Raw genomic sequence first — 24,098 nt, forward strand, 5'->3', positions numbered from 1 at the left:
GACAAGGTATGACTAATAAATTAAACTGCATTTATTTATAGAGGTTTACAAAATTATGAGGGGCATGGATAGGGTAAATAGACAAAGTCTTTTCCTTGGGGTCAGGGAGTCCAGAACTAGAGGGCATAGGTTTAGAATGAGAGGGGAAAGATATAAAAGTGACTTTTATAAAAGGCAACTTTTTCACGCAGAGGGTGGTACGTGTATGGAATGAGCTGCCAGAGGAAGGGGTGGAGGCTGGTACAATTGCAACATTTAAAAGGCATTTGGATGGGTACATGAATAAGAAGGGTTTGGAGGGATGTGGGCCGGGTGCTGGCAGGTGGGACTAGATTGGGTTGGGTTATCTGGTCGGCATGGACGAGTTGGACCGAAGGGTCTGTTTCCATGCTGTACATCTATGTGACTTTATAACTGGGCTGTGTTCACAACTCTCTGTAGTTTCTTGCAATCTTGGGAAGAGCAGTTGCCATACCATGCTGCATCTGAATAAGTTGGTAAGAGTCTTTGTCAACATGCCGAATTTCCTTAGCTTCCTGAGGAAGTAGAGGAGTTGTTGTGCTTTCTTGACTGTCGCGTTGATGTGCGTGGACCAGGACAGATTGTTGGAGATCACCACTTCCAGGAACTCGTCACTCTCGATCATCTCCACCTCAGCACCACTGATGCGGACAGGGCCACTTTGTTTCCTGATGTCAATGACCAGCTCCTTCGTTTTGCTGATGTTGATGAAGGTTGTTGTCTTTACATCATGCCACTAAGCACTCAAATCTCTTTCCTGTACTCTTTCCTGTCATTGAGATCTGACCTACAATGGCGGTGTTGTCAGCATCTTTTTAAATGGAGTTGAGATAGAATTTGGCCACACAGTCGTGAGTGTAAAAGGAGTATAGTAGGGAGCTGTAACACTTAACTGCCTCCTGGGTAACTAGGGGTGGATAATAAATGTTGACCTGGCTAGGGGTGCTCACATCCTGTGTATGAATAAAAAAAACGCAAAGGTGAAGATTATATTGAAGGATAGGGCAGACCTACTCCTGTTCCTACATTTTTATGACTGAAGCTTGATGTGTTAAACAGCCTCCTTTTGTGCTGCATAATCTCTTCAAAAACAGTAACAAATGGGGAAAAGAAAGCACATCAGCAAGGTACACTTTTGAACAACTCCTTTTTTACTTAGTGCTATTGACAGACCTTGAAGAGCTCACTGACAGCTAGAACAGCACATGGCACCATTTTGCCAATTTGGAATGGGGAGTATAGAAGCCACAAAGACTACAGGTTAAAATCATAGAATAGAATCCCTACAGTCTGGAAAGAGGCCATTCGGCCCATTGGGCCTGCACCAATCCTCTGAAGAGCTTCTTGCCCAAACCTAACCTTCTATCTGATCCCCATAACCCTACATTTCCCATGACCATGGGAAATTTATCATGATCAATCCACCTAAATTGCACATCTTTGGACTGTGGGAAGAAACCTGAACACCCAGAGGAAACCCATGCAGACAGAGGAAGAATGGTTGTTTGTAGTTTGCATGGTCACCCAAGGTAGGTCTCTGGCACTGTGAGGCAGCAGTTCTAACCACTGATTTACCATTAAGCAACAGAGGAACACTGCACTTCACTTTCAGAACTGGGAGAAATGGAATGCCACAAGCAGACTAGTAGCAATAGAAGTATTAAAAATAGGAGTAGGAGTAGTACATTCAGCCATTTGAGAGTGCTCTGTTATTCAATATGATCATGACTGAGTACCCTCTACTCAGTATCCTGTTCCCACTTTTGCCCCAATACCTCTTGATCCATTTAGCTCCAAGCGTTATATTGAAATCCCCCTTTAAAACTTTAATGTTTTGGCCTCAACCACTTTCTGTGGCAGAGAATTCCATAGACTCCCCACTCTCTGGGTGAAGACATTTTTCCTCATCCCAGTCCTAAATGGTCTACCCTATATCCTGAGACTGTGATCCCTGGTTCTAGACTCCAGTCCTGCACTTACCCTGTCTAATCCTGTCTCAGATTTATAGGTTTCTATAAGATCACCACTCAGTGTCAGTCCTGCCATCCTAGGAATCAGTTTGCAAACCTTCGCTGCACTCCCTCCGACAAGAAGATCAAAACTACACACAGTACTCTCGGTCCAATCCCACTAAGGCCCTGTATAAGTGCAGCAAGATATTCCTACTCCTGTACGCAAATCCTCTCACAATAAAGGCCAACATATCATTTGCGTTCTTCATCACCTGCTGCACCTGCATGCTTACTCTCAATGACTGCAGTGCAGGGACACCCAGGTCTCACTGCACCTTCCCCTCTCCCAATCTATTGCCATTCAGATAATAATTTGCCTTCTTGTTTTCCCTACCAAAGTGGAACAACCTCAGATTGTATTTCACCCGCCATGCAGTTGCCCGCTCACTCAACGTGCCCGAATCATAGCGGAGCATCCTCCTCACAGCTTATCTTTCCACCTAGTTTTGTGTTTTCTGCAAACTTGGAGATATTACATTTAGTTCCCTCATCTAAATCATTTGTGTATTGTGAATTCAAAGTTTGTGAGAGGATTTGTAGCTCGGATGCTTATTGTTGTGGTTCTGTTCACCGAGCTGGGAATTTGTGTTGGAGTATTGTGAATAGCTGGGTCCAAGCACTGATCCTTGTGGTACCTCACTAAACACTGTGTGACACTCAGACAATGAGCTGTTTATTTCTACTCAGCTTCCCATCAGTGAACCAGTTTTCTATCCACATCAGCACACTATCCCCAATCCCATGCATGTTAATTTTACATGCTCATCTCTTGTGTGGGACCTTACCGAAAACCTCCCTGAAAGTCCAAGTAAACTACTGGCTCCTCCTCATCAACTCTGTTCGTTAAATCCTCTGAAAATTCCAGTAGATTTGTTAAGCAGGATTTTCCTTTCATAAATCCACACTGATTCTGCCCAATCCTATCACTGCTTTCCAAGTGCTCTGCTGTTAACTCGTTTATAATGAACAGTAGCACTTTCCCTATAGTTGAGTCAGGCTAATTCGTCTATCATTCCCTGTTTTATCTTTACCTTCTCTTTTAAATAGTGGGATTACGTTAGCTACTCTCTAATCCATAGAAACTGTTCCAGAGTCTAGAGACCACTATTGCAGAATTATCTGAGTCATCACTGATAGCCAGTAAGCTATCAGTAGCTGGAATTGTGTCTAGCAGCTGACCAAATGGAAGTGAGAGTTCAAAGTTACACACATAAGCTCCCTGCCAATTGTTACATGTAGAATTGCAAGCTGTCAATAATAACAGAACTTTTTGACACAGGCACCTACACCAAGTAAAAACGATGGCTTCCTAGAACTGCTTGACATAGCAGTAAATCCTCAATTGCTTAGCCAATACATATTGAGTTAGAAGGCAAAGCTGCACCACTCCACTATTATTCTGCTTCACTGATAGAGTCATAGAATCATACAGCATGGAAACCAACCCTTTGGTCCAACCAGTCCATGCTGACCATAATCCCAAACTAAACTAGTCCCACCTGCCTGCGCTTGGCCCATATCCCTCCAAACATTTCTTATTCATGTACTTATCTAAATGTCTCTTAAACATTATAATTGTACCCACATCCACCACTTCCCCTGGAAGTGATATGAAGGATATGAATCACTCTCTGCATACAAAATTGCCTCTCATGTCTTTTCTAAATCTTTCTCCTCTTACCTTAAAAATATGATGCGGCAATTCGGGTTTTAGTTCCTGAAATGAATTTACAGGCTCATCTTTGAGCTGCTAAACTCCTTAGAACCTAAAATTGTCACAATAGTGATCACAAATCTCCCTTGATTGAAGCACATGATCAAAACAGCAGTAGCTCCAAGAGACTGGAGTTGAAAATATATAGAATGGATACAAGAACTGAAATAAACAATCTATAATGCAGCCTGGCATTCCTGCAAAACTAATTTTCCCCAAACTAATTCAATCCATGTCTCACTTCCACAGTTATCATAAAAAAGTTAATATACTGATTCTTCCGATTTATATATATTCATTCACCTCCACAGTGTCTGGTGGAATGAAGTTCTCTCCCTGAAGAACAGACGAGTGTAGGCTGTGCTTCCCCTGAAGACTCTCGTTTTCCTTCTGCAGTCTCATCAGTTCATCAGATACTTGTTCTCGTGACCGTATCAATACCGCCTTTAGGAAAGGCAACAAAAATTACAGAATAAACTGGCGAACATCAGCTTTAAGTAAGTAAAACCTAGAATCGTCAACTTTTAAACAGAAATAATGGTCTGGAAAATAATATCATGAACACATTTACTATAAACCTAAGAATGAGACAGCTTAGGCCTTTCAGTCCCTCCACCTTGCTCCACCACTCAATAAGATCATGGTTGATTCAACTGTGACCTCAACTTTCCTATGTAACCCCCAATAACCATTGTGTTCAGTCAATCAAAATTCTAACTTAGCATTAAAATATTCAATGACCCAGCCATGATTGCTTTCTGGAGAAGAGAATTCCACATAATAACAATCCTTTGAAGGGTTCCTCATCTCTGCCTTAAATGGGAAACCCTTTACTTTTAAAATGTGTACCTAGTTGTGAACTCTCCCAGAAGGGGGACATAAGACATCACCAGATCAAAATCTCCTCAGGATCTTATAAGTTGTGATAAGAGCACCTTTCATTCTTCCAGTCTGTCCAACCTTTCCTCATATTACAAGCTCTTCATGCCAGAAATCAAATCAAGTGCACCTTTGCTGAACTGCTTCTAACGCAATTCTCTCCTTTCTTAAATAAGGAGTCCAAATCTGTAGCACTCCGATATGGTCTTAACAACACTCTATACCACTACAGCAAATTCCCCTGCTTTTATATTCCATTACCTTTGCAACAAACATTAACATTCTACCTGCCTTCTTAAATCATCTGCTATACCTGCACACCAATGCTTTGTCATTCCATGTACCAGGATTCCCAGATCCCTAAGATCCTCAGAGTTCTGAAAATTCACTCCATTTAAATATTATATTGCTTTTCTATTCTTCCCACAAAAGTGGACAAGTGCACATTTTCCTACATAATCCCCATCTGCCAAATGTTCACTCACTCACTTAACGTACCTATATCCCTATTCAGACCACTTCACAACCTCATCTTTTAACCATCTCTGAACCATCAGCAGTGGCAGCTTCAGAGGCGGGTTGGTTACAGAGTCAGCAAACCTGCGAGCCCAGGAGCAGGACACTTGCTTCTGCATGGATTGGGACTCTGTCAGCGGCACGGTGCGGGCTGGTGCATCCTGGAGTGGGACCCTGGCAGCGGCACTGAGTAGGCTGGTGTAGCCCAGAGTGGGTCTCTGGCAGTGGCACTGTGTGGACTGGTGTAGCCCACAGAGGGTCTCTGGCAGTGGCACGGTGTGGACTGGTGTAGCCCAGAATGGGTCTGTGGTAGCGGCATGGTGCAAGCAGGTGTATCCTGGAGTGGGACTCTGGCAGCGGCACGATGCGGGCTGGTGTAGCCCAAAGTGGGTCTCTGGCAGCAGCACAGTGCGGGCTGGTGTAGCCCAGAGTGGGACTCTGGCAGCGACACGTTGTGGGCTGGTGTAGCCCAGAGTGGGTCTCTGGCAGCGGCACACTGTGGGCTGGTGTAGCCCAGAGTGGGTCTCTGGCAGTGGCACGTTGTGGGCTGGTGTAGCCCAGAGTGGGACTCTGGCAGCGGCACGTTGTGGGCTGGTGTAGCCCAGAGTGGGTCTCTGGCAGTGGCACGTTGTGGGCTGGTGTAGCCCAGAGTGGGTCTGTGGCAGCGGCACGTCGTGGGCTGGTGTAGCCCAGAGTGGGTCTGTGGCAGCGGCACGTCGTGGGCTGGTGTAGCCCAGAGTGGGTCTGTGGCAGCGGCACGTCGTGGGCTGGTGTAGCCCAGAGTGGGTCTGTGGCAGCGGCATGGTGCGGGCTGGTGTAGCCCAGAGTGGGTCTGTGGCAGCGGCATGGTGCGGGCTGGTGTAGCCCAGAGTGGGTCTGTGGCAGCGGCATGGTGTGGGCTGGTGTAGCCCAGAGTGGGACTCTGGCAGCGGCACGGTGTGGGCTGGTGTAGCCCAGAGTGGGACTCTGGCAGCGGCACGGTGCGGGCTGGTGTAGCCCAGAGTGGGACTCTGGCAGCGGCACGGTGTGGGCTGGTGCATCCTGGAGCAGGATTGTAACAGTGGAGAAGGAAGAGTTGTACTTCCTTTAAGTTATCTTTCTTTAATTTTAAATTTTATTTTTAAGTTAACGTGAGTGGGATCCACGCACAGCGATGGCACACACTTTTCACTGTATTCAATATTGAATACACGTGATAATAAATTCAAATACACTTTTCCAGACCACTGCATGGTATTGAATTGGCTTGCTTTGAAATGGCTATTTGATGATCAGGCTATGATATAAACAAATGGTTTCAGTTATGTAATGCCCTTTCACATCCATGATCAATAGAACAAACAAACCTTTTCAGCTAATTGGCAGAAGGAAAACTCTACTTAAAGTACTACTCAACCATTACTGCCCAGTGAAACAACCATTAACCCCCAGTTGTATAACTCACTGCTCTATTAAAATAGGCACAACCAAAACATATGATTCTGCCTCCTGGACAGATGCAACATACCATTTGCTCCTGGGTGCTTCGCGTGGCTTGGGAAAACAACTGCTGTAAGCTGGTAAGCAAGGTGTCAGCATCTTGTGCACGCTGGACCAGTCGAGTGACCTGGGAGAATAAAATACAAGAGATGAGATATGTTGAAGCAAGGAATGGACTCCAGTAAAATAGACCATTACTACTGCAGCTATGGTGATTTCCATCAGCTTCACCTGCCCTTCGACAAAGAAAGACAATTGGATCTTACACATCTACACCGAGGCCTGGTTTCCTTGTTTTGTCTGAGGCATAGCACCCCTAGCATTCAGATATTCTCTCAGAAGTGTTGGCCTGGATTATAGGGTTTAGGAATGTAACCTTAACTCTGTCTTCTTGCATGGAGACAAGCACGCTACTGATGGAGTCGCTAAAAGAGCACTAAAGTGCTGAAAAAAGTATTGTTTGGATTAGAATCACAGAATTGTTACAGTGCAGGACAGAATTAATCACCCATTGTGTCTGGCAGGTTCTCTGGGTGAGCAATTCCTAGCTTCTCCCTGTAACCCCGCACATCCTTCGTTTCAGTAGCAATCTAAATCTGTTTTCAGCATTTTAGTTGAAGCAGCCCCTGCCATGCTCTTTGGTAATGCATTCCAGACTTGGACTACTCACTGTGCGAGAAGGGATCTCCACGTGTTGTGATCAAAGGTGTGTGATTTTACATATATTAATATCATTTACTTTTAAGAGTTTGGATTTTAAACTAGTGACAAGTTAAGCTTTGGTCTGTTTGTGTGAAGAGATTTTAAAATTAAGTCAGTCAGTCATGTTGGAATTATGACTTATGGAATTTTGTAATTAAAACCAGTATGTTCCCCCTGGAATGTTTTTAGTTCAGATCAATGTGTTTGGTTAGAAATCTGCATTGGTTGTTCACAACTGAGATGTCCAAGATGTCAGTTAGGTGAATGTTCCAAGCGAAAGGCTTCATAGCTCACAGGACAGGAACTGAGGGAATTCTAGATTGGGCAGGGATGGAAACTTGCTTCAGGTTGTGAATAACTGTTGGTTAGTAGTTAGGATTTTGTTTTGCAGGATGTTTGAAATTTTTAAAACTGTCTTATGTTTAGATAGCATGGTTTGGTCTATTTTATTTTTATTTCTTTGTGTAATACTCTTTTGTATTATTATTCTGTATTATTCTTAAAACCAAATATGTAGTCATGTGTGTTTACTTTTATGTAAAAGACAACCACATTAAGTTAATAATTGATCAAGCCAGCTTTAGTTCTGGGATCTGACCTGTCCGGTAATAACATCAGCCGAAATCATAACAACGCTGCTTTTGCTTCTTTGACCATTACTTTAAATCTGTGTTTTCTCACTTTCAAATAGGCATCTTCATAACTGAAAAGTTACTTAGCCCTGGAACGACTTTCATGAATCTTTTCTGAATTCTGTCATCATTCCTGAAGGGTGGTGTCCAGAATTGGATGCACCACTCCAGTTGAGGCCAAGCCAGTGTTCAATATAAAATCTTTGCTCCTGCGTTCTATTAATAAAGCCTAGGATATTGTATGCGTCATTAGTCAGACCATCAACCTCCTGTGACACCTTCAGTGACTTATACACATATACACCTAGGTCCTTCTGCACTCACATTAGAGCTGTACCCTTTATATGTAATTGCCTTTCCATGTTCTTCCTACCAAAAGGAATCACATCACTATTCTCCACACTGGACATCATTTGCCATGTGTCCATGCATTCAACCAACTTGTCCACAAGAAATATGCAGTGTTTTGACGTTCCAATAGTGAAACTTGTGAAAACATGTTTCTGCAATAAAAGCACTGTTTTGCTTGAGGTAACTGATGCAATCTTTTAGTGTTTAAATAATGTAGTCCAGCAGAGTGTTTTAGCATAACATTTGAAAATCATTGATCTGGGATAAGAATGGAAGTGGTGCTGGATGTTATTGCTGAGGTACAGAATATACCAGTTGATTTAATTGATTTTTAACCAAATAGATATTAGTAAGGGTCCACTGGATGGCTAAGTGAATTTATTGAGTGGTCAAAAGTGCAATTTTACATTTTTATAGTTTCAGTCGCAATACTTAAGCAAATGATGATCTTTTAAAGTGTAGACACTGTAACAATATAGGAAGTGGGGCTGCTGGTATTTACATAGGAAGGTCCCACAAACAGCACTGACATAAAACATCACTTCAACTTTCTTGTTGAAGTAAAAGCAAAATACTATAGACATTAGAAATTTGATTCATCCACAATGCTGCCTGTTCTGCTGAATATTTTCAACAGTTTATTTTTTATTGGTGATGTTGGTTGAGACAAATGGTGACCATTTTCTTTGAATAGAGTCATGGATCTCTACTCTCCATGGATCCATCTAACAGGAAAGGTGGGGTCTCATTCACTTGTTTGAAAATCGCCTTCAGTACAACTTGCTCTCAGTATTGCCGAAAGTAACAGCCTGGCTTATAGGAAGTATCTGGATTGGCTTGGGTGAAGTAGGTGAGTATGCTGACATACAAGTTAAGTTAACCTTAACAGTTAAAATATTGCTAGATAAGCAATGACAGATATTTAAGGAGCTGCTTCATAAAACGCAAGCAAGATGGATTTCATAGATAAAGATTTTACAAGAAAAGCAAACTATCACTAAGGAAGTTAAAGACGGTATCAAATTAAAAGATTGGTGTTGGGTAGAAGATTGGGAAGACTTTAGAAAACAGCAACCAAAAAGTACAAAATATTACCTAATTTCTGACTTTATTGTGAGAATAAATTAGGAAGAAATTTTAAGACATTCCCTAGTAGTACAGATATAACTATCTTGATGGCTTGTCATTACTTGGATTCATATGCTTACTATAGGTTTAATGTGGAGGTGCCGGAGTTGGACTGGGGTGGACAAAGTTAAAAATCACACAACATCAGGTTATAGTCCAACAGGTTTATTTGGAAGCACTAGCTTTGTGATTTTTAACTGCTAGAGGTTTGACCTTGTTGCATTCATATTATTTTACTGGATTTGGGGGACATGGGGAGTAGTATGGGAAATGATGTTGTCAAATATTGCAAACTAAATTTGTCACTTTAACAGGTACTTGTATTTTATCACAGACCACAATACACAGATCCACAATGGACATTAGTAATTTTCCTTTGCTGCCATTTGTCGATTTCACTAGAATAATTGAATATTTGTGAAAGTGATGATTCAATGACCTAAATAGCTAGATTGTGTTCAATTATGCTACTCAGTGCTGCTAGAACCTGATTCAAAATAAACACCTACTACAAAAAGCTTTTATCAGCAAGTCACTGTATCTAATTTCAAGTATTAGTAATGCTATGTCTGCTCCTGGTACCTGGCTACTAGTGTCATCAGAGCTCTGTTTGACATAATCCTCCAGCTCCTGTTTCTCCTTCATTGTTCTCTCAAGCTGCTCATTTGCCTGTCGTAGCATCACCTGTAGTTTCTTTACCTGCAGTTAAGCAGATAAACACATTATCAAAAATCATTTTTGCACAAGACAAACTGATTTCAATGAGGTTTATATTCAATCTCTTGTGAGGAACAGAGGATGTCACTGATCTAAGTGAATGGAAATAGTTAATGCTCTGTGAGGAAAGAATGTGAAGAGACAATCAGAGAGTTATTAAATGCCTCATAGAAAATAATTGACAGAAAGTGAGAATCATAAAGCAACACAGAGCTTAAAACATTAATGGTAATCATTAATTTGTCTGCCCTCAACAAGTGATGACTGGCTCATGTGACCACAATTTTGGTTTCCAGTGAATACAAAACTTTGTCAACTGTTTTAAAAAGTAACTTTCTTCTTTAAATATTTTGAATACATTAAGCAGTAGATGTTTCCACTGGCAGGTAATACATTGGCCATGAACTACATTCAGATTGCACAATTTACAGTATGTGCCCTTCTCTCACACACAAGAATTTTAATCATATATGAGCTGAAAATGTGTTGCTGGAAAAGCGCAGCAGGTCAGGCATCATCCAAGGAACAGGAGAATTGACGTTTCGGGCATGAGTCCTTCTTCAGGAAAGATTCCTGAAGAAGGGCTTATGCCCGAAACGTCGATTCTCCTGTTCCTTGGATGCTGCCTGACCTGCTGCGCTTTTCCAGCAACACATTTTCAGCTCTGATCTCCAGCATCTGCAGCCCTCACTTTCTCCTCGAAGATTTTAATCATATATGTCATAATTACCAGTATAATATTGCTATATGCTTTTTCTCACACTTAGTTCTTGTATTTACTCTCAATAGAATTGGTTCATAAGCAGCTAAAAAAACCAGAGAAAAACACAACATTCAACTTTTAACACGCAAAACTCGGAGTTAGTTGGTTATATTTCCACAACGGAACACTTTAATGTCGAGAACACCAATCAGTGGGATGCTGCAAACTTTAGAAAGCGTTGAAACTTACTGTAAACCTATAGCTTTCTAGGCACAGTTCACATTTGCTGCAAAATATAGAGTATCTGGCTTTATTTCATGAAAAGCTTATGCTCTAAAAATCTCTGTGCTTTATGAATGTAGAAATTTGCTGAAAATAAATTCCATGTTTGCACAAATACACCGCATATCATTACATTCCTATACCAAAATTAACCAGCCTTCTGGTCCTGTTCTAGTGCCTTGGCTGGAACATTAGCAATTTCCATCCTACTTCCCACAGTGATCAAGGACGCATGAAAAACTGCCAACACTTTTAAAGTTGCCCTTACATATTTTTTATCCTATCCAATCATTATTGCTATGTTGGCAGAGTCCTTTTCAAAGTCTCCATGATTTATTTCCTTGTTTCTCTTAACAGCCTAGGAAACAAGGAAACATCCAGGTTTGGCAATTATCTAATTCCATCCAGTATTTCACAGCCCTCACCATCTTCAGCAACAATGCTTTCGTCAATGCCCCTTTTTTGAAGCCAAGGACACAGTATTCATTAAGAACCACAGTGGCTCAGTGGTTAACACTGCTGCCTCACAGCGCCAGGGACCTGGATTTGATTCCAGCCTTGGGCAACAATCTGTGTGGAGTTTGCACATTCTCCCCGTGTCTGCGTGGGTTTCCTCCGGGTATTCCGGTTTCCTTCCACAATCCAAAGATGTGCACATCAGGTGAATTGGCCATGCTAAATTGTCCGTAGTGTTAGGTGCATTAGGCAGGGGTAAATATAGGGTCAGGGTGGGTTACTCTTCGGAGGGTTGGTGTGGACTTGTTGGGCCGAAGGCCCTGTTTCCATACTGTAGGGAATCTAATCTAATCAAAAACCATGCCCACATCTTCCACACTCACCCTCAAGGCTATATTTTTGGACTAAAATATCCTCTACATGGTTATCTTTATTTATCTTGTGACACTTTGTGCATTTATAAATTAGCTTTGGATTATCCTTGATTTAGAGAAAGTGAGAACTGGAAATGCTGGAGGGTCAGAATCGAAAAGTGTAGTGCTGGAAGAAGCACTGCCGGTCAGGCAGCATCCGAGGAGCAGGAGAGTCGACGTTTTGGGCATAAGCCTGTCATCAGGAATTGGGGGAGGCTGCTGAGAGATAAATAGGAGGGTGGGAGTGGGAGTAGGGGAAGGTGGCTGGGAATACAAATAGGTGGATGCAGGTGAGGAGTGATTTGATAGGTTGGTGGGGAGCATGGAGCAGATAGGTAGGAAGGACGTTGTACAGGTAGGACAGGTCAAAAGAGGGGTGCCAGGTTGGAGGGTTGGATCTGGGAGGGTGTGGGGTGAGGACAGATTTCAAAACCAGTGAAGGCAACGTTGATGCCATATAGTTGAAGGGTACCAAGACAGAGGATGAGGTGCTCTTCCTCCAGATGTCTGGAGGCTTAGATTTGGCAGTGGCGGTGGCCCAGGACTTGCCTGTCCTTGGTGGAGTGGGAAGGGAGTTGAAGTGGTTGGCCACAGGGCAACGGGGATGGTTGGCGCGTGTGTCCCAGGGATGTTTCCCAAAACGCTCTGCGAGTTGGCATTCTGTCTCCCTGACATAGAGGAGACTACATCGAGAGCAACGGATACAGTAGATGAACTGGATGGATATGCAGGAAACCTCTGCCGGATATGAAAAGATCCTTTGGAGCCTTGGATGAAGGTGAGTGGGGAGGCGCAGGCACATGTTTTACACCTCTTGCGGTAGCAAGAGAAGGTACCGGATGTAGAGGCTAGGTTGGTGGGGAGCATGGTCCTAACAAGGGAGTCACGGAGGGAATGGTATCTGCGGAATTCAGATAGAGGTGTGGAGGGAAATAAGTCTCTGGTGATGGAGCAGAAATGGCGGAGGATAATGTGCTGTATCTGGATATTAGTGGGGTGGAAGGTGAAAACCAGGGGGTTCTATTCTTGTAGTGGTTGGAGGGCTGGGGTTCAAGGGCAGAGGTGTGGGGAGTTGAGGAGATGTGCTGGAGGGTATTGATGATCACATGGGAGAGGAAATTGCAGTCCTGGAAATAGGAGGCCATCTGGGATGTCCTGGAATGGAATTGCTCCTCCTCGAAGTAGATACTGTGGAGGCGGACGAATTGGAAGTAAGGGATCGTGTTTTTACAGGCGGGAGATGGTGTAGTCCAGGTAGCTGTGGGAGTTGGTGGATGTCTGTGTTGAGTCGGTTGCTGGAGATGGAGAGGTCCAGGGAAGGGAGAGAGGTGTCTGAGATTGTCTAGGAGAACTTAAGGTCAGGGTGGAAGGTGTTAGTGAAGTTGATGAACTGTTCCACCTATTAGTGGCAGCATGATATGGTGATAATACAGTCATCAATGTAGCAGAGGAAGAGGTGGGGGATGGTGCCAATGTAACTGCGGAAGATGGACTGTTCCACGTATCCTATGAAGAGGCAGCTATAGCCAGTATCCATGGCTATCCCTTTGGTATGAAGGACGTGGAAGGATTCGAAGGAGACGTTGTTGAGGGTGAAGACCAGTTCCCCACATTCCTGATGAAGAGCTTATGGTTGACTCTCCTGCTCCTCGGATGCTGCTTGACTGGCTGTGCTTTTCCAGCACCATGCTTTCTGACTGAGGTCTAGTTCCACCAATTGGATGTGTGTGTTGGTGGAGGGGCATTGGTTGGGTCAGTAGGAGAGGAAGAAATGGAGGGCTTGGCGGCCTTCGCCATGGCGAATGAATGTGTAAAGGGACTGGATGTCCATGGTGAAGATGAGATGTTGACTCAAATTGCCATTATTTTTTCATGCCCTCTCTTTGTTTTGTTAATTCACTTTTTCATTCCACTCCAACACTTTCTAGACTCCTCCTGTTTTCTTTGCACGTTTAACTCTTGATGTCTAACAAACTTCCCCTGCTTGCCTTGTTCAAGCCTGCATATACTTTGACATCTTGACCACCTAATTTAGGTGTTGCCAATGAAATTGCACATAGAGCTCTCTATTCTTTCATTACGCTCCCCACTTGCCTGGAATGGTACAGCTTCATCAGCACAATCAGGAAAATCTTGACACCATCAGGAAAAACACCTTGTTTCAAAGGCATCCTACCCATCCCCATTGATAAACAATGGCAGCAGCATGTAGGTTTACAAGATGCACTGCAACTCAAAAAACCCTATTTCAACAGCATTGCCAAAACCTGTGACCTCCACCATCTAGAAGGTCAATGTCAACAGCTACATAGGAACACCTCTACCTGCAAAGCCCTTCCAAGTCATCCAACAGTCTGGCTTGGAACTATATTGTCATTCCTTCATTGTTGTTCAGTCAAAATCCTGGAATTCCCTTCTTAACAGCACTAAGAGTCTCCTTATATCCAAGCAACCGCAAGAAGACAACTCACCACCATCTTCTCCAAGACAATTAGGGATGGGTGATGATGCTGGCCCAGCCAGCAATGCCCAGATTCCATGAACAAATACAAAAAAAAAAGTAAATTGATAAATATAGGTGACAAAGTCAGGGCCAAGTAGAGATCTCTGGGGAATCACCACTTGCTACATCAATATCCAGGATTGTTCCCTGCAGCCGGGCTGAGCTGTTCTGAAGAAATATCAGACCAGATCAAATTGATAACATCATCTCTTTTTCGCTGTGCAGATGCTACCTGACCTGATGAATTTCTCAAGAATTTTATGTTTTTATTTCAGATTTTCAGCATCTGCAGAATGTTGCTTTTATTCTTCACAGTGCCAGAGTTTGGCTTTCCTACATGTGACAAGCTGGGTTTTGTTAGAAAAATCAAAGGAATTACAGAAAATGACCAACCCAACCACTGAAGCACCAATCACACAATCTAATTTCATATCTAAGTCATGCTGCAGAAAATTCCTTTGAGGAAATTCTTTATAGGCAGCTTTTAGGAGCACAAATTGGTATTTTAAACTGTAGTGTTCCCTTCTCATGTGTTTCGGAAACAATATACACCATTCGTGAATTACAGTTCCAGGTTCAGAGAGAAATTTAATTTACTTCAACCAAATTGGTCATTTTCACCTACTTTTTGGTTGGAATTTGTTGGGGGTGGGGGGTAATTTAAGACATAATCACTCAGCTTTTTGTTGGCCATTGGTTCCTGCTCTTTTAGGTCTAATGCCTGAGAAGTCAGACGGTCCAGAGTACCTCACGCATGTGAAATTTAATTATGTTGTATATTGAGTAATTATCGCACACTACTGCACGTAAAAATACACTGCTGTACAATGAGCCACAGAACACGTGCTGCTGAGATGCCTTTTAAGGTATTGCCACCCTCAGGTGGCACATCCTAAGCACATCCTAAGCACCATCTGCATTTTGCTGTCAGCAGTAAAGTGATAATATGTACCACTGACATCAAACAAAGCTGGCACGGTGGCACAGTCGTTAGCACTGCTGCCTCACAGCGCCAGAGACCCAGGTTCAATTCCCACCTCAGGCGACTGACTGTGTGGAGTTTGCACATTCTCCCAGTGTCTGCGTGGGTTTCCTCTGGGAGCTCTGGTTTCCTCCCACAGTCCAAAAATGTGCAGGTTAGGTGAATTAGCCATGCTAAATTGTCCGTAGTGTTAGATGAAGGGGTAAATGTAGGGGAACGGTTGTGCTGCGGCGGGTCGGTGTGGACTTGTTGGGCCGAAGGGCCTGTTTCCACACTGTAAATAATCTAATCTAATCTAAAACTGCCCACAAAGATTAAATAGTGTCGATGGCAGAAACTTCCCTTTTATCCAGAAGTTAAATCTGTAAATCAAGGGGGCATCTTGACATGCAGCAATAGTCACATCAACAGGGAGACAGCTAACTAATCAAAATGTAAGTTTCCACAGGTTGAAAGATAATAGATTTTAAAATTGAAAAATAGGAATCATAATAGGGGTTAGATAGGGTCGACAGTGAGAATCTTTTTCCACATATGGAGTCAGCTATTACAAGGGGGCATAGCTTTAAATTAAGGGGGGGTAGGTATAGGACAGATGTTAGGGGTAGGTTCTTTACTCAGTGAGTTGTGAGTTCATGGAATGCCCTGCCAGTAGCAGTGGTGGACTCTCCCTCATTATGGGCATTTAAGCGGGCATTGGATAGGCATATGGAGGATAGTGGGCTAGTGTAGGTTAGGTGGGCTTGGATCGGCGCAACATCGAGGGCCGAAGGGCCTGTACTGCGCTGTATTTTTCTATGTTCTATAATGGCGAAATTTGACAGTTTAATAGAAAATTAGTTCTTCAAGGTCAGTGAACATGTTTAGTAGTTATTATCAAATTAGAACTTTAGTTAAAAACTGAGTCATTTAATAAGTGCAACATATTGTAGTGTTTTTACAACATGATTAATGGCAATTAGATGTACGTTCTTGTTCACTTACGATTGTAACGGACATAGTATCCTTTGGGAACGTCTACATCATACTAGAAGTAAAATTACCAAAAACCAATTTACTCACGTCTTGTGAAGTTGCAATCTTTTTAAGTGGGACAGTGAACAGTTTCACAGCCATTACCGTAGTAAATTCAAGTCGTCGTGCTAAAATTAACACCTTTATTCCCCTGTCACTTTTGATTTTGTATTCTCTTTCTTCCACTCGGATTTATTGCTGTGTAATTTTGAACCAAAGTGTGACAACTGATGTGCACACAAAAGCATAATATTGAGACTCCATGGCAGCGTGAATGCAACATTACGAACCTAGAAACATAACTGCACTCATATTTTGAAGTCATCCATTCTGTCCTAATTATTATATACACTGTAAATGACTCCATCTAGATTCGTAGAGTCATAGAGATGTACAAGGAAAGAGACCCTTTGGTCCAACTTGTCTATGCCAACCAGATATCCCAACCCAATCTAGTCCTACCTGCCAACACCTAGCCCATATCGCTCCAAGCCCTTCCTATTCATATACCCATCCAGATACTTTTTAAATGTTGCAATTGTACTAGCCTCCACCACTTCCTCTGGCAGCTCATTCCATACACATACCACCCTCTGCGTGAAAATGTTGCCCTGAGGTCTCTTTTATATCTTTCCCCACTTACCCTAAACCCAGGCCCTCTAGTTCTGGACTCCCCCACTCCAGGGAAGAGACTTTGTCTATTTATCCTATCCATGCCCCTCATGATTTTATAAACCTCTATAAGGTCACCCCTCAGCCTCCGACGCTCCAGGGAAAACAGCCCCAGCCTATTCAACCTCTCCCTGTAGCTCAAATCCTCCAACCCCGGCAACATCCTTGTAAATCCTTTCTGAAGCCTTTCAAGTTTCACAACATCCTTCCGATAGGAAGGAGACCAGAATTGCACGCAATATTCCAAAAGTGGCCTAACCAATGTCCTGTACAGCTGCAACATGATCTCCCAACTCCTGTACTCAATACTCTGACCAATAAAGGAAAGCATACCAAATGCCTTCTTCACTATCCTATCTACCTGCGACTCTACTTTCAAGGAGCTATGAACCTGCACTCCAAGGTCTCCTTGATCAGCAACACTCCCTTGAACCTTACCATTAAGTGTATAAATCCTGCTAAGATTTGCTTTCCTAAAATGCAACACCTCACATTTATTTAAATTAAACTCCATCTGCCACTCCTCAGCCCATTGGCTCATCTGATCAAGATCCTGTTATAATTTGAGGTAACCTTCTTCGCTGTCCACTACACCTCCAATTTTGGTGTCATCTGTAAACTTACTAACTATACCTCTTATGCTCACATCCAAATCTTTTATATAAATGACAAAAAGTAGTGGACCCAGCACGGATCGTTGTGGCACGCCACTGGTCACAGGCCTCCAGTCTGGAAAAACAACTCTCCACCACAACCTTTGAGCCAGTTCTGTATCCAAATGGCTAGTTCTCCCTGTATTCTATGGGAACTAACCTTGCTAACCAGTCTCCCATGGGGAACCATGTCAAACGCCTTACTGAAGTCCATATAGATCATGTTCACCAATCTGCCTTCATCAATCCTCTTTGTTATTTCTTCAAAAAACTCAATCAAGTTTGTGAGGCATGATTTCCCACGCACAAAGCCATGCTGACTTTCCCTAATCAGTCCAAGCCTTTCCAAATACATGTACATCCTGTCCCTCAGGATTCCCTCCAACAACTTGCCCACCACCAACGTCAGGCTCACTGGTCTATAGTTCCCTGGCTTGTCCTCATCACCCTTCTGAAACAGTGGCACCACATTAGCCAACCTCCAGTCTGCCAGCACCTCACCTGTGACTATCGATGATACAAATATCTCAGCAAGGGGCCCAGCAATCACTAATGAATTATCTGTGCAAAAAACCAATAAAAACAATAGGAGAAACTTTTCCATGCACTGAATAGTTAAGATCTGGAATGTACTGTGAGTGCGAAGGCAGCAGGTTCAGTCAAGGCACTCAAGAGGGAATTAGATTATTATCTAAAAAGGAAGAATGCACAGCAGTACACTGGGTAATGGCTGTGATGTACTGCTGACTCTAAGCCAGCACTGACACAAGGCCAAATACCTACCTTCTGTGCTGCAACAAATCTGAGATCCAGTAAACTGTCACTTGAAGTGACTGAACAGTCACATGTTTGCATATGAAACTTTCACTGCAAATTTGGACAAAAGAAGTTGCAATGTAAAGAATTATACTAAAGGTACAGAGTTTAAATTTTTACTGGCTAAAATTGTTGAACTAATTACAGCACCTATCATTATCGGTGTGGAAGAAAATTCAGCATTCTGTAGCAAGGAATAAATATGTTACATTTTACAAATCACCTTCAAAGCTGGTTGTTTGAACAGTTTCTGTGTTAGCCTGCCAAAAACAGGAGCTCACCACTAACCTGCTTAAGAGGATATTGCTACATTTGCACTGTAAATATGAATGAATCTCATCACAGCTATTTCACATATTGCTCCTGCAGAGAACTAATATGGCACGACGGAAAAATGGCTGTCTCTGCTGCTTTCAATGCAGCCTGTAATGATGCGATTAATAACCTGAACATGAAATTCAGCTTTTGATGCCCAGAAAGAGAACTGAAACTGTGGATTTTCACTCCAGCACACAATAAACTATTCTTGGAGGTCACCCACTCCATTTCCTAACCACTGAATCCTTCCCTCTCCCTGATAATTGCCTGAGACAATTGCCTGGTGTCAGAGTTAACTGAGATGAGATAATGACCACAAACCTTGAACTAGGACAGTATGTTTCCATCTCTGTAAACATTGTCCAACTCAAATTACCGGCTGCTGAAGTCCTTGGCCATACCTTTGTTATTTCCAGACTTGACTTCTTTTTATTCACTCCGGAGAAGCAAGCATTACTATTCATCCCTAATTGCCAATGAGAAGGTGTTGGTGAGCTGCCTTCTTGAACCACCATCATCAACGTGCTGTAGGTAGACCTACAATGCCATTAGCAAGAGGATTCTATCCTAAAGCATTCCTACTTAGTCTTCATATTCTACCCTCCATTAACTGACCTGTACCCTAACTTGCAGCAAATCAAAGTCATTCACTACCTCTGGGCTCACTAACCTTACTGGTTCCCGATTAAGCAACTCCTCAACTTTAAACTTCTCATTTGTGTGCCCGAATCACTTCGCAGCCTCACCTTTCCCTAGCTCCAAGCTTCGACATCCCTGCAACCTTCTAAGGTATCTGCACTCCTTCAACTCTGAATCCTTGGCATTTCTGAATTCAATCATCATCATGAGCATCCATGCTTCTAAAATTTCCTCCATTAGCCTCTATTCCTGCTTTAAGACAAGTTATAAAACTTACCTCTGAGCAAATGTTTGGTCAGCCACACTCATGTGGCTTATGTAGGTAGCTTGATGCCAGAGTTTGTTTTAAAATGCTCTGACAAACTTAAACATGTTTTATTACATTAAATGTGTTGCTATGAAATGTGAGCCATTAATGATGTAGTGAGGCAATTTTAAATTTAATTTTTTGATTCTCCTTTCAATCAGGTCTTTCCCCTGTCAATTTCTCTTCCTGTTGGAGGGCCCTTCTGCCCTCCAAGCCTGAGCCAATCCAAATCCACTGTCTAAACCTGTCGCCCAATTCCTAAAGATCAGTATCCCTCTGCTCCCCACCTACTCATGCATCTGCCCAGGTGCACCTTAAGTGAATCTACCGAGCCTGCCTCTATTATCTCTGCTGCAACACGTTCTAGACACCCACCCCTCAGTTTAAAGTACTTGCTGCGTGTATCCCTCTTAAACTTTTCACCTCTCGCCTTAAAAGCTTGGTCTCTCATTATTGAATCCTTCAATTTATTATGAGAGTTAACATAAACCTTGCCACATTCGGTAAAACTCCTAGTTGAAGACAAACTCACACAAAAATATTTATGCTTGTGTCGAAAGAATTATTGTTAACTAGTACCGGGTAAACTTTCCTTTTTACCAACTCAAGCACTGGTAATTTTCACCTCCTTAACCAACAGGTGGGACTGAGGCCATTACAACACTCCAGCTGTTTCTCTCATTTGCACATGGTTGCATTATAGCAAAATATGCCTGTGCTTCTTCACAACAGTATTATTAGACAACATTTGACATTGAGCCAAATGTGGTGGTTAAGCAGGACGGGGCCAAAGATTTTCGCAGAACCATACAGGAGGAAAAGCCGAGAGGTTTACAGAGGGAAATCTAGAGCTTAGGGCATACACAGCTGCCATTGGTGGGTGAAGGAAGTGAAAATGCACAAGGAGAGCAATGCAGAGCCCTCAGACTTATAGGGATGGATGGGGTTCCATAGTCAGGGAGGAGCAACATCATGGACTCACCTGAAAATCAGCCTGAGAATTATAAAATCTAGGTGTTGCTGGAGAGCCAATGCAGGCCAGTAACCAGAGATGTGATGGGACTTGGTATGTGTTAGGTAATTTAGTTTTCAGACAAGTTTAGATGTATGAAGAGTAAGATAAGGTGGTGGTCAGGAGAATACCGGAATTGCTCAGGCTGGAAATAACAAAGACAATGAAGGAGATTCATTCTTAATATAGTGACAATATATATCAGATCTCCAGAACTGAGTTAGGGTGGGATTGCATGTATGACAAAAGGCTGATTCCAATCATGAAGTTGCGGTAAAGTGAGGTTTGGGCATTCCAGGTTGAGTGGAACACAGCAGGAAAGTAATTGGGATGAAACTTAAGAATTTTTATTTTGTTGTCAACTATTTTGACCTTGCTAAAATTTGTTCATGAAATATGGCTGCATTAGGTAAAAATGAGGGCTGCAGATGCTGGAAACCAGATTCTAGATTAGAGGATGCTGCCTGAACTGCTGTGCTTTTCCAGCACCACTCTAATCTAGAATATGGCTGCATTGCCTATTCCCAATTGACCTTCAGAGTCAGTGAGTTGTCTTCACGAATTGGCTGAGTCCTTCAAGAGTAGCAACACCCACAATGCTTTTAGGGAGGGTGTTCCAGGATTTTGACACAAAGCTGTTGAAGGAACAGTGATATAGTTCCAAGTCAGGACGATACTAGCTTATTATTGGATAAATAGAATGTGATCAGATAGAAGAAAACTGGCGTAGACTCTCCCTTCAGTAAAAAGTATTCCAAGAGAAATAAAATTAAGGTGAAAGATTTTATGCCATATGATTTGCAAAAGATCATTCAAACAAGAAGTTTGAAACCAATATTATATCCTTTCTAAGATTTATCTCAAGAGGGCAAAGAAAATTAATCACCACTTCTGACTAAACTGCAGATGAAATACTGCTCCTAATGCCTAGAACAAAGATTCTAATGATTCCGTCAGGAATGAGAACCAAAGGATGGTCAGTTATACAATATCGGGACATTTCTTATTGGATTAAGAGCAGAAACGCAGCAGGAGATTAGTTCATTTTGCAGAGAAGTAATCCCTCACAACAGTCCATCTCACCTGGTCCCGGGTCTCAGCCTCCTGTACTTGGATTCCTTGGAGCTGCTTCTCATAATTTGAACACATGTCACAGCGGCGGCCCAGCTTGTTTCCAGCATTCTGTACCTGCAGGGACATAGCACAGTGAAAAGTGGGCAGATGGCAATTAGCATATACAGTATAAATACAGGCTGAACTGAATCATTACAACAAATGCAAAAATACTCATTCCCATTCAGAAAGGTGGATTCACCTTGGAGAAAGAAGTATTTTTAATTCCTTTTTCCATGTGTCCTTATGATTATCATCTCCCATATCTCAGGAAACAGAGCAACAAGGTGCTAGTCTTTCTATCAGAGCACTGGAAACTGCTAATGAGATATCTCCAAAAATGGCACAAGGCAATAATTCTTTGTTGTTATCAGTTGTCTCTGCCTTGGGCAGCACTTGGCTACTATTTCTTCAAAGCTGCACTCCAGAGGTCAGTAACTCACTGACACTAATGCTGCTTCCTTACCTGGCTGGAGTTCCAACCTGCTGCATTATTAATAGTGAGTTCAGAAAACGCATGCAGCACAACTCTTAACCCTTCAAACAGCTCATTTAGCTTATATAAAAAGCAAATTAGGAGTTATCCTTTAATAGGATCAAAATTGACCTCAAGTCAACTAACTGAGTAGGAATACAAACAGCACAGTTCAGGTACAAAAACTTTCTCCTGTCCCAAAGGTTTAGTTTTGGGGATTAAATAAGGGGTGAGAAATAGGTGTGAGGAAGGGTAAGATAAAGCCAAGTTGATTGAGTGACGACATAAGCCAACTATCAAGTGTAATCTACAAACATTTACAACTGCACCTTCTGCAATGACGCGGTGGTGAGGTAATGGCCCAGTCGTATGAGAGTAATAGAGATGTACAGCATGGAAACAGATCCTTCAATCCAACTCATCTCTGCCGACCAGATAACCTAAATTAATCTAGTCCCATTTGTCAGCAATTGGCTCTTATCCCTCAAACCCTTCCTATTCATGTGGCTATCCAGATGCCTTTTAAATGTTGTAACTGTACCAGCCTCCAACACTTCCTCTGGTAGCTCATCCCATACACGCATCACCCTCTGAATGAGAAAGTTGCCCCTTATGTCCCTTTTAGATTTTTCCCCCTCATCTTAAACCTATTCCCTCTAGTTTTGCACTCCACCACTCCGGGGACAAGATCTTGTCTATTTACCCTATCCAGATCCCTCATGATTTAATAAAGCTCTATAAGGTCACTCCCTCAGCCTCCAACACTCCAGGGAACATAGCCCTAGCCTTTTCAACCTCTCTCTGTAGCTCAAACCCTCCATCCTGGCAATATCCTTGCAAATCCTTTCCGAAACCTTTCAAGTTTCACAACATCCTTCCTATAGCAGGGGGACCAGAACTGAATGCAGTATTCTAACTGTAGCCTAACCAATGTCTTGTACAACTGCAACATGACCTTCCAACTCTTTACTCGATGCACTGACCAATAAAGGCAAGCATACCAAACTATTCTGTCTACCTGGGACTCCACTTTTAAGGAACTATGAACCTGCACTCCATAGTTAGACCTATTAACCTAGGGACCCAGGTAATGTTCTGAGGACCTTGGTTCAAATTCCACCATGGCAGATGGTCAAACTTGAATTCAATAAAGAATCTGAAATTGAGAGTCTGATGATGATTGTTGGAAAAATCTCATCTGGTTCATTAATGTCCTTTAGGGAAGGAAATCTGTCATCCTTACCTGGCCTGACTTACATTCAACTTCAGACCCACAGCAATCTGGTTGACTCTCAACTGCCTTGCGGGTAATTAGGGATGGGCAATAAATGCTGGTCTAGCCAGAGATGCCTACATCCATAGAACATAGAAAAATACAGCGCAGTACAGGCCCTTTGGCCCTCAATGTTGCACCGATCCAAGCCCACCTAACCTACACTAGCTCACTATCCTCCATATGCCTATCCAATGCCCGTTTAAATGCCCATAAAGAGGGAGAGTCCACCACTGCTACTGGCAGGGCATTCCATGAACTCACGACACGCTGAGTAAAGAACCTACCCCTAACATCTGCCCTATACCTACCCCCC

General features: G+C 42.7%; 1 protein-coding gene across 5 annotated transcripts in view; it reads right to left on the reverse strand.

Annotated features, from left to right (window-relative positions):
• Positions 1–24,098, reverse strand: part of rabep1 (rabaptin, RAB GTPase binding effector protein 1) — a 106,772-nt gene that overhangs the window by 37,253 nt on the left and 45,421 nt on the right. For all 5 annotated transcript variants that reach the window (XM_043718846.1, XM_043718845.1, XM_043718843.1 and 2 more), the window contains 4 exons: positions 22,005–22,109; positions 10,017–10,133; positions 6,650–6,748; positions 4,051–4,191 (listed from right to left, as the gene is read on the reverse strand). In XM_043718846.1, the coding sequence (XP_043574781.1) occupies positions 4,051–4,191; positions 6,650–6,748; positions 10,017–10,133; positions 22,005–22,109 (462 nt within the window). The remainder of the gene's footprint in view (positions 1–4,050; positions 4,192–6,649; positions 6,749–10,016; positions 10,134–22,004; positions 22,110–24,098) is intronic.

Source organism: Chiloscyllium plagiosum, chromosome 28, assembly GCF_004010195.1.
Source record: "Chiloscyllium plagiosum isolate BGI_BamShark_2017 chromosome 28, ASM401019v2, whole genome shotgun sequence".
In the NCBI taxonomy this organism is placed as follows: Eukaryota; Metazoa; Chordata; class Chondrichthyes; order Orectolobiformes; family Hemiscylliidae; genus Chiloscyllium; species Chiloscyllium plagiosum.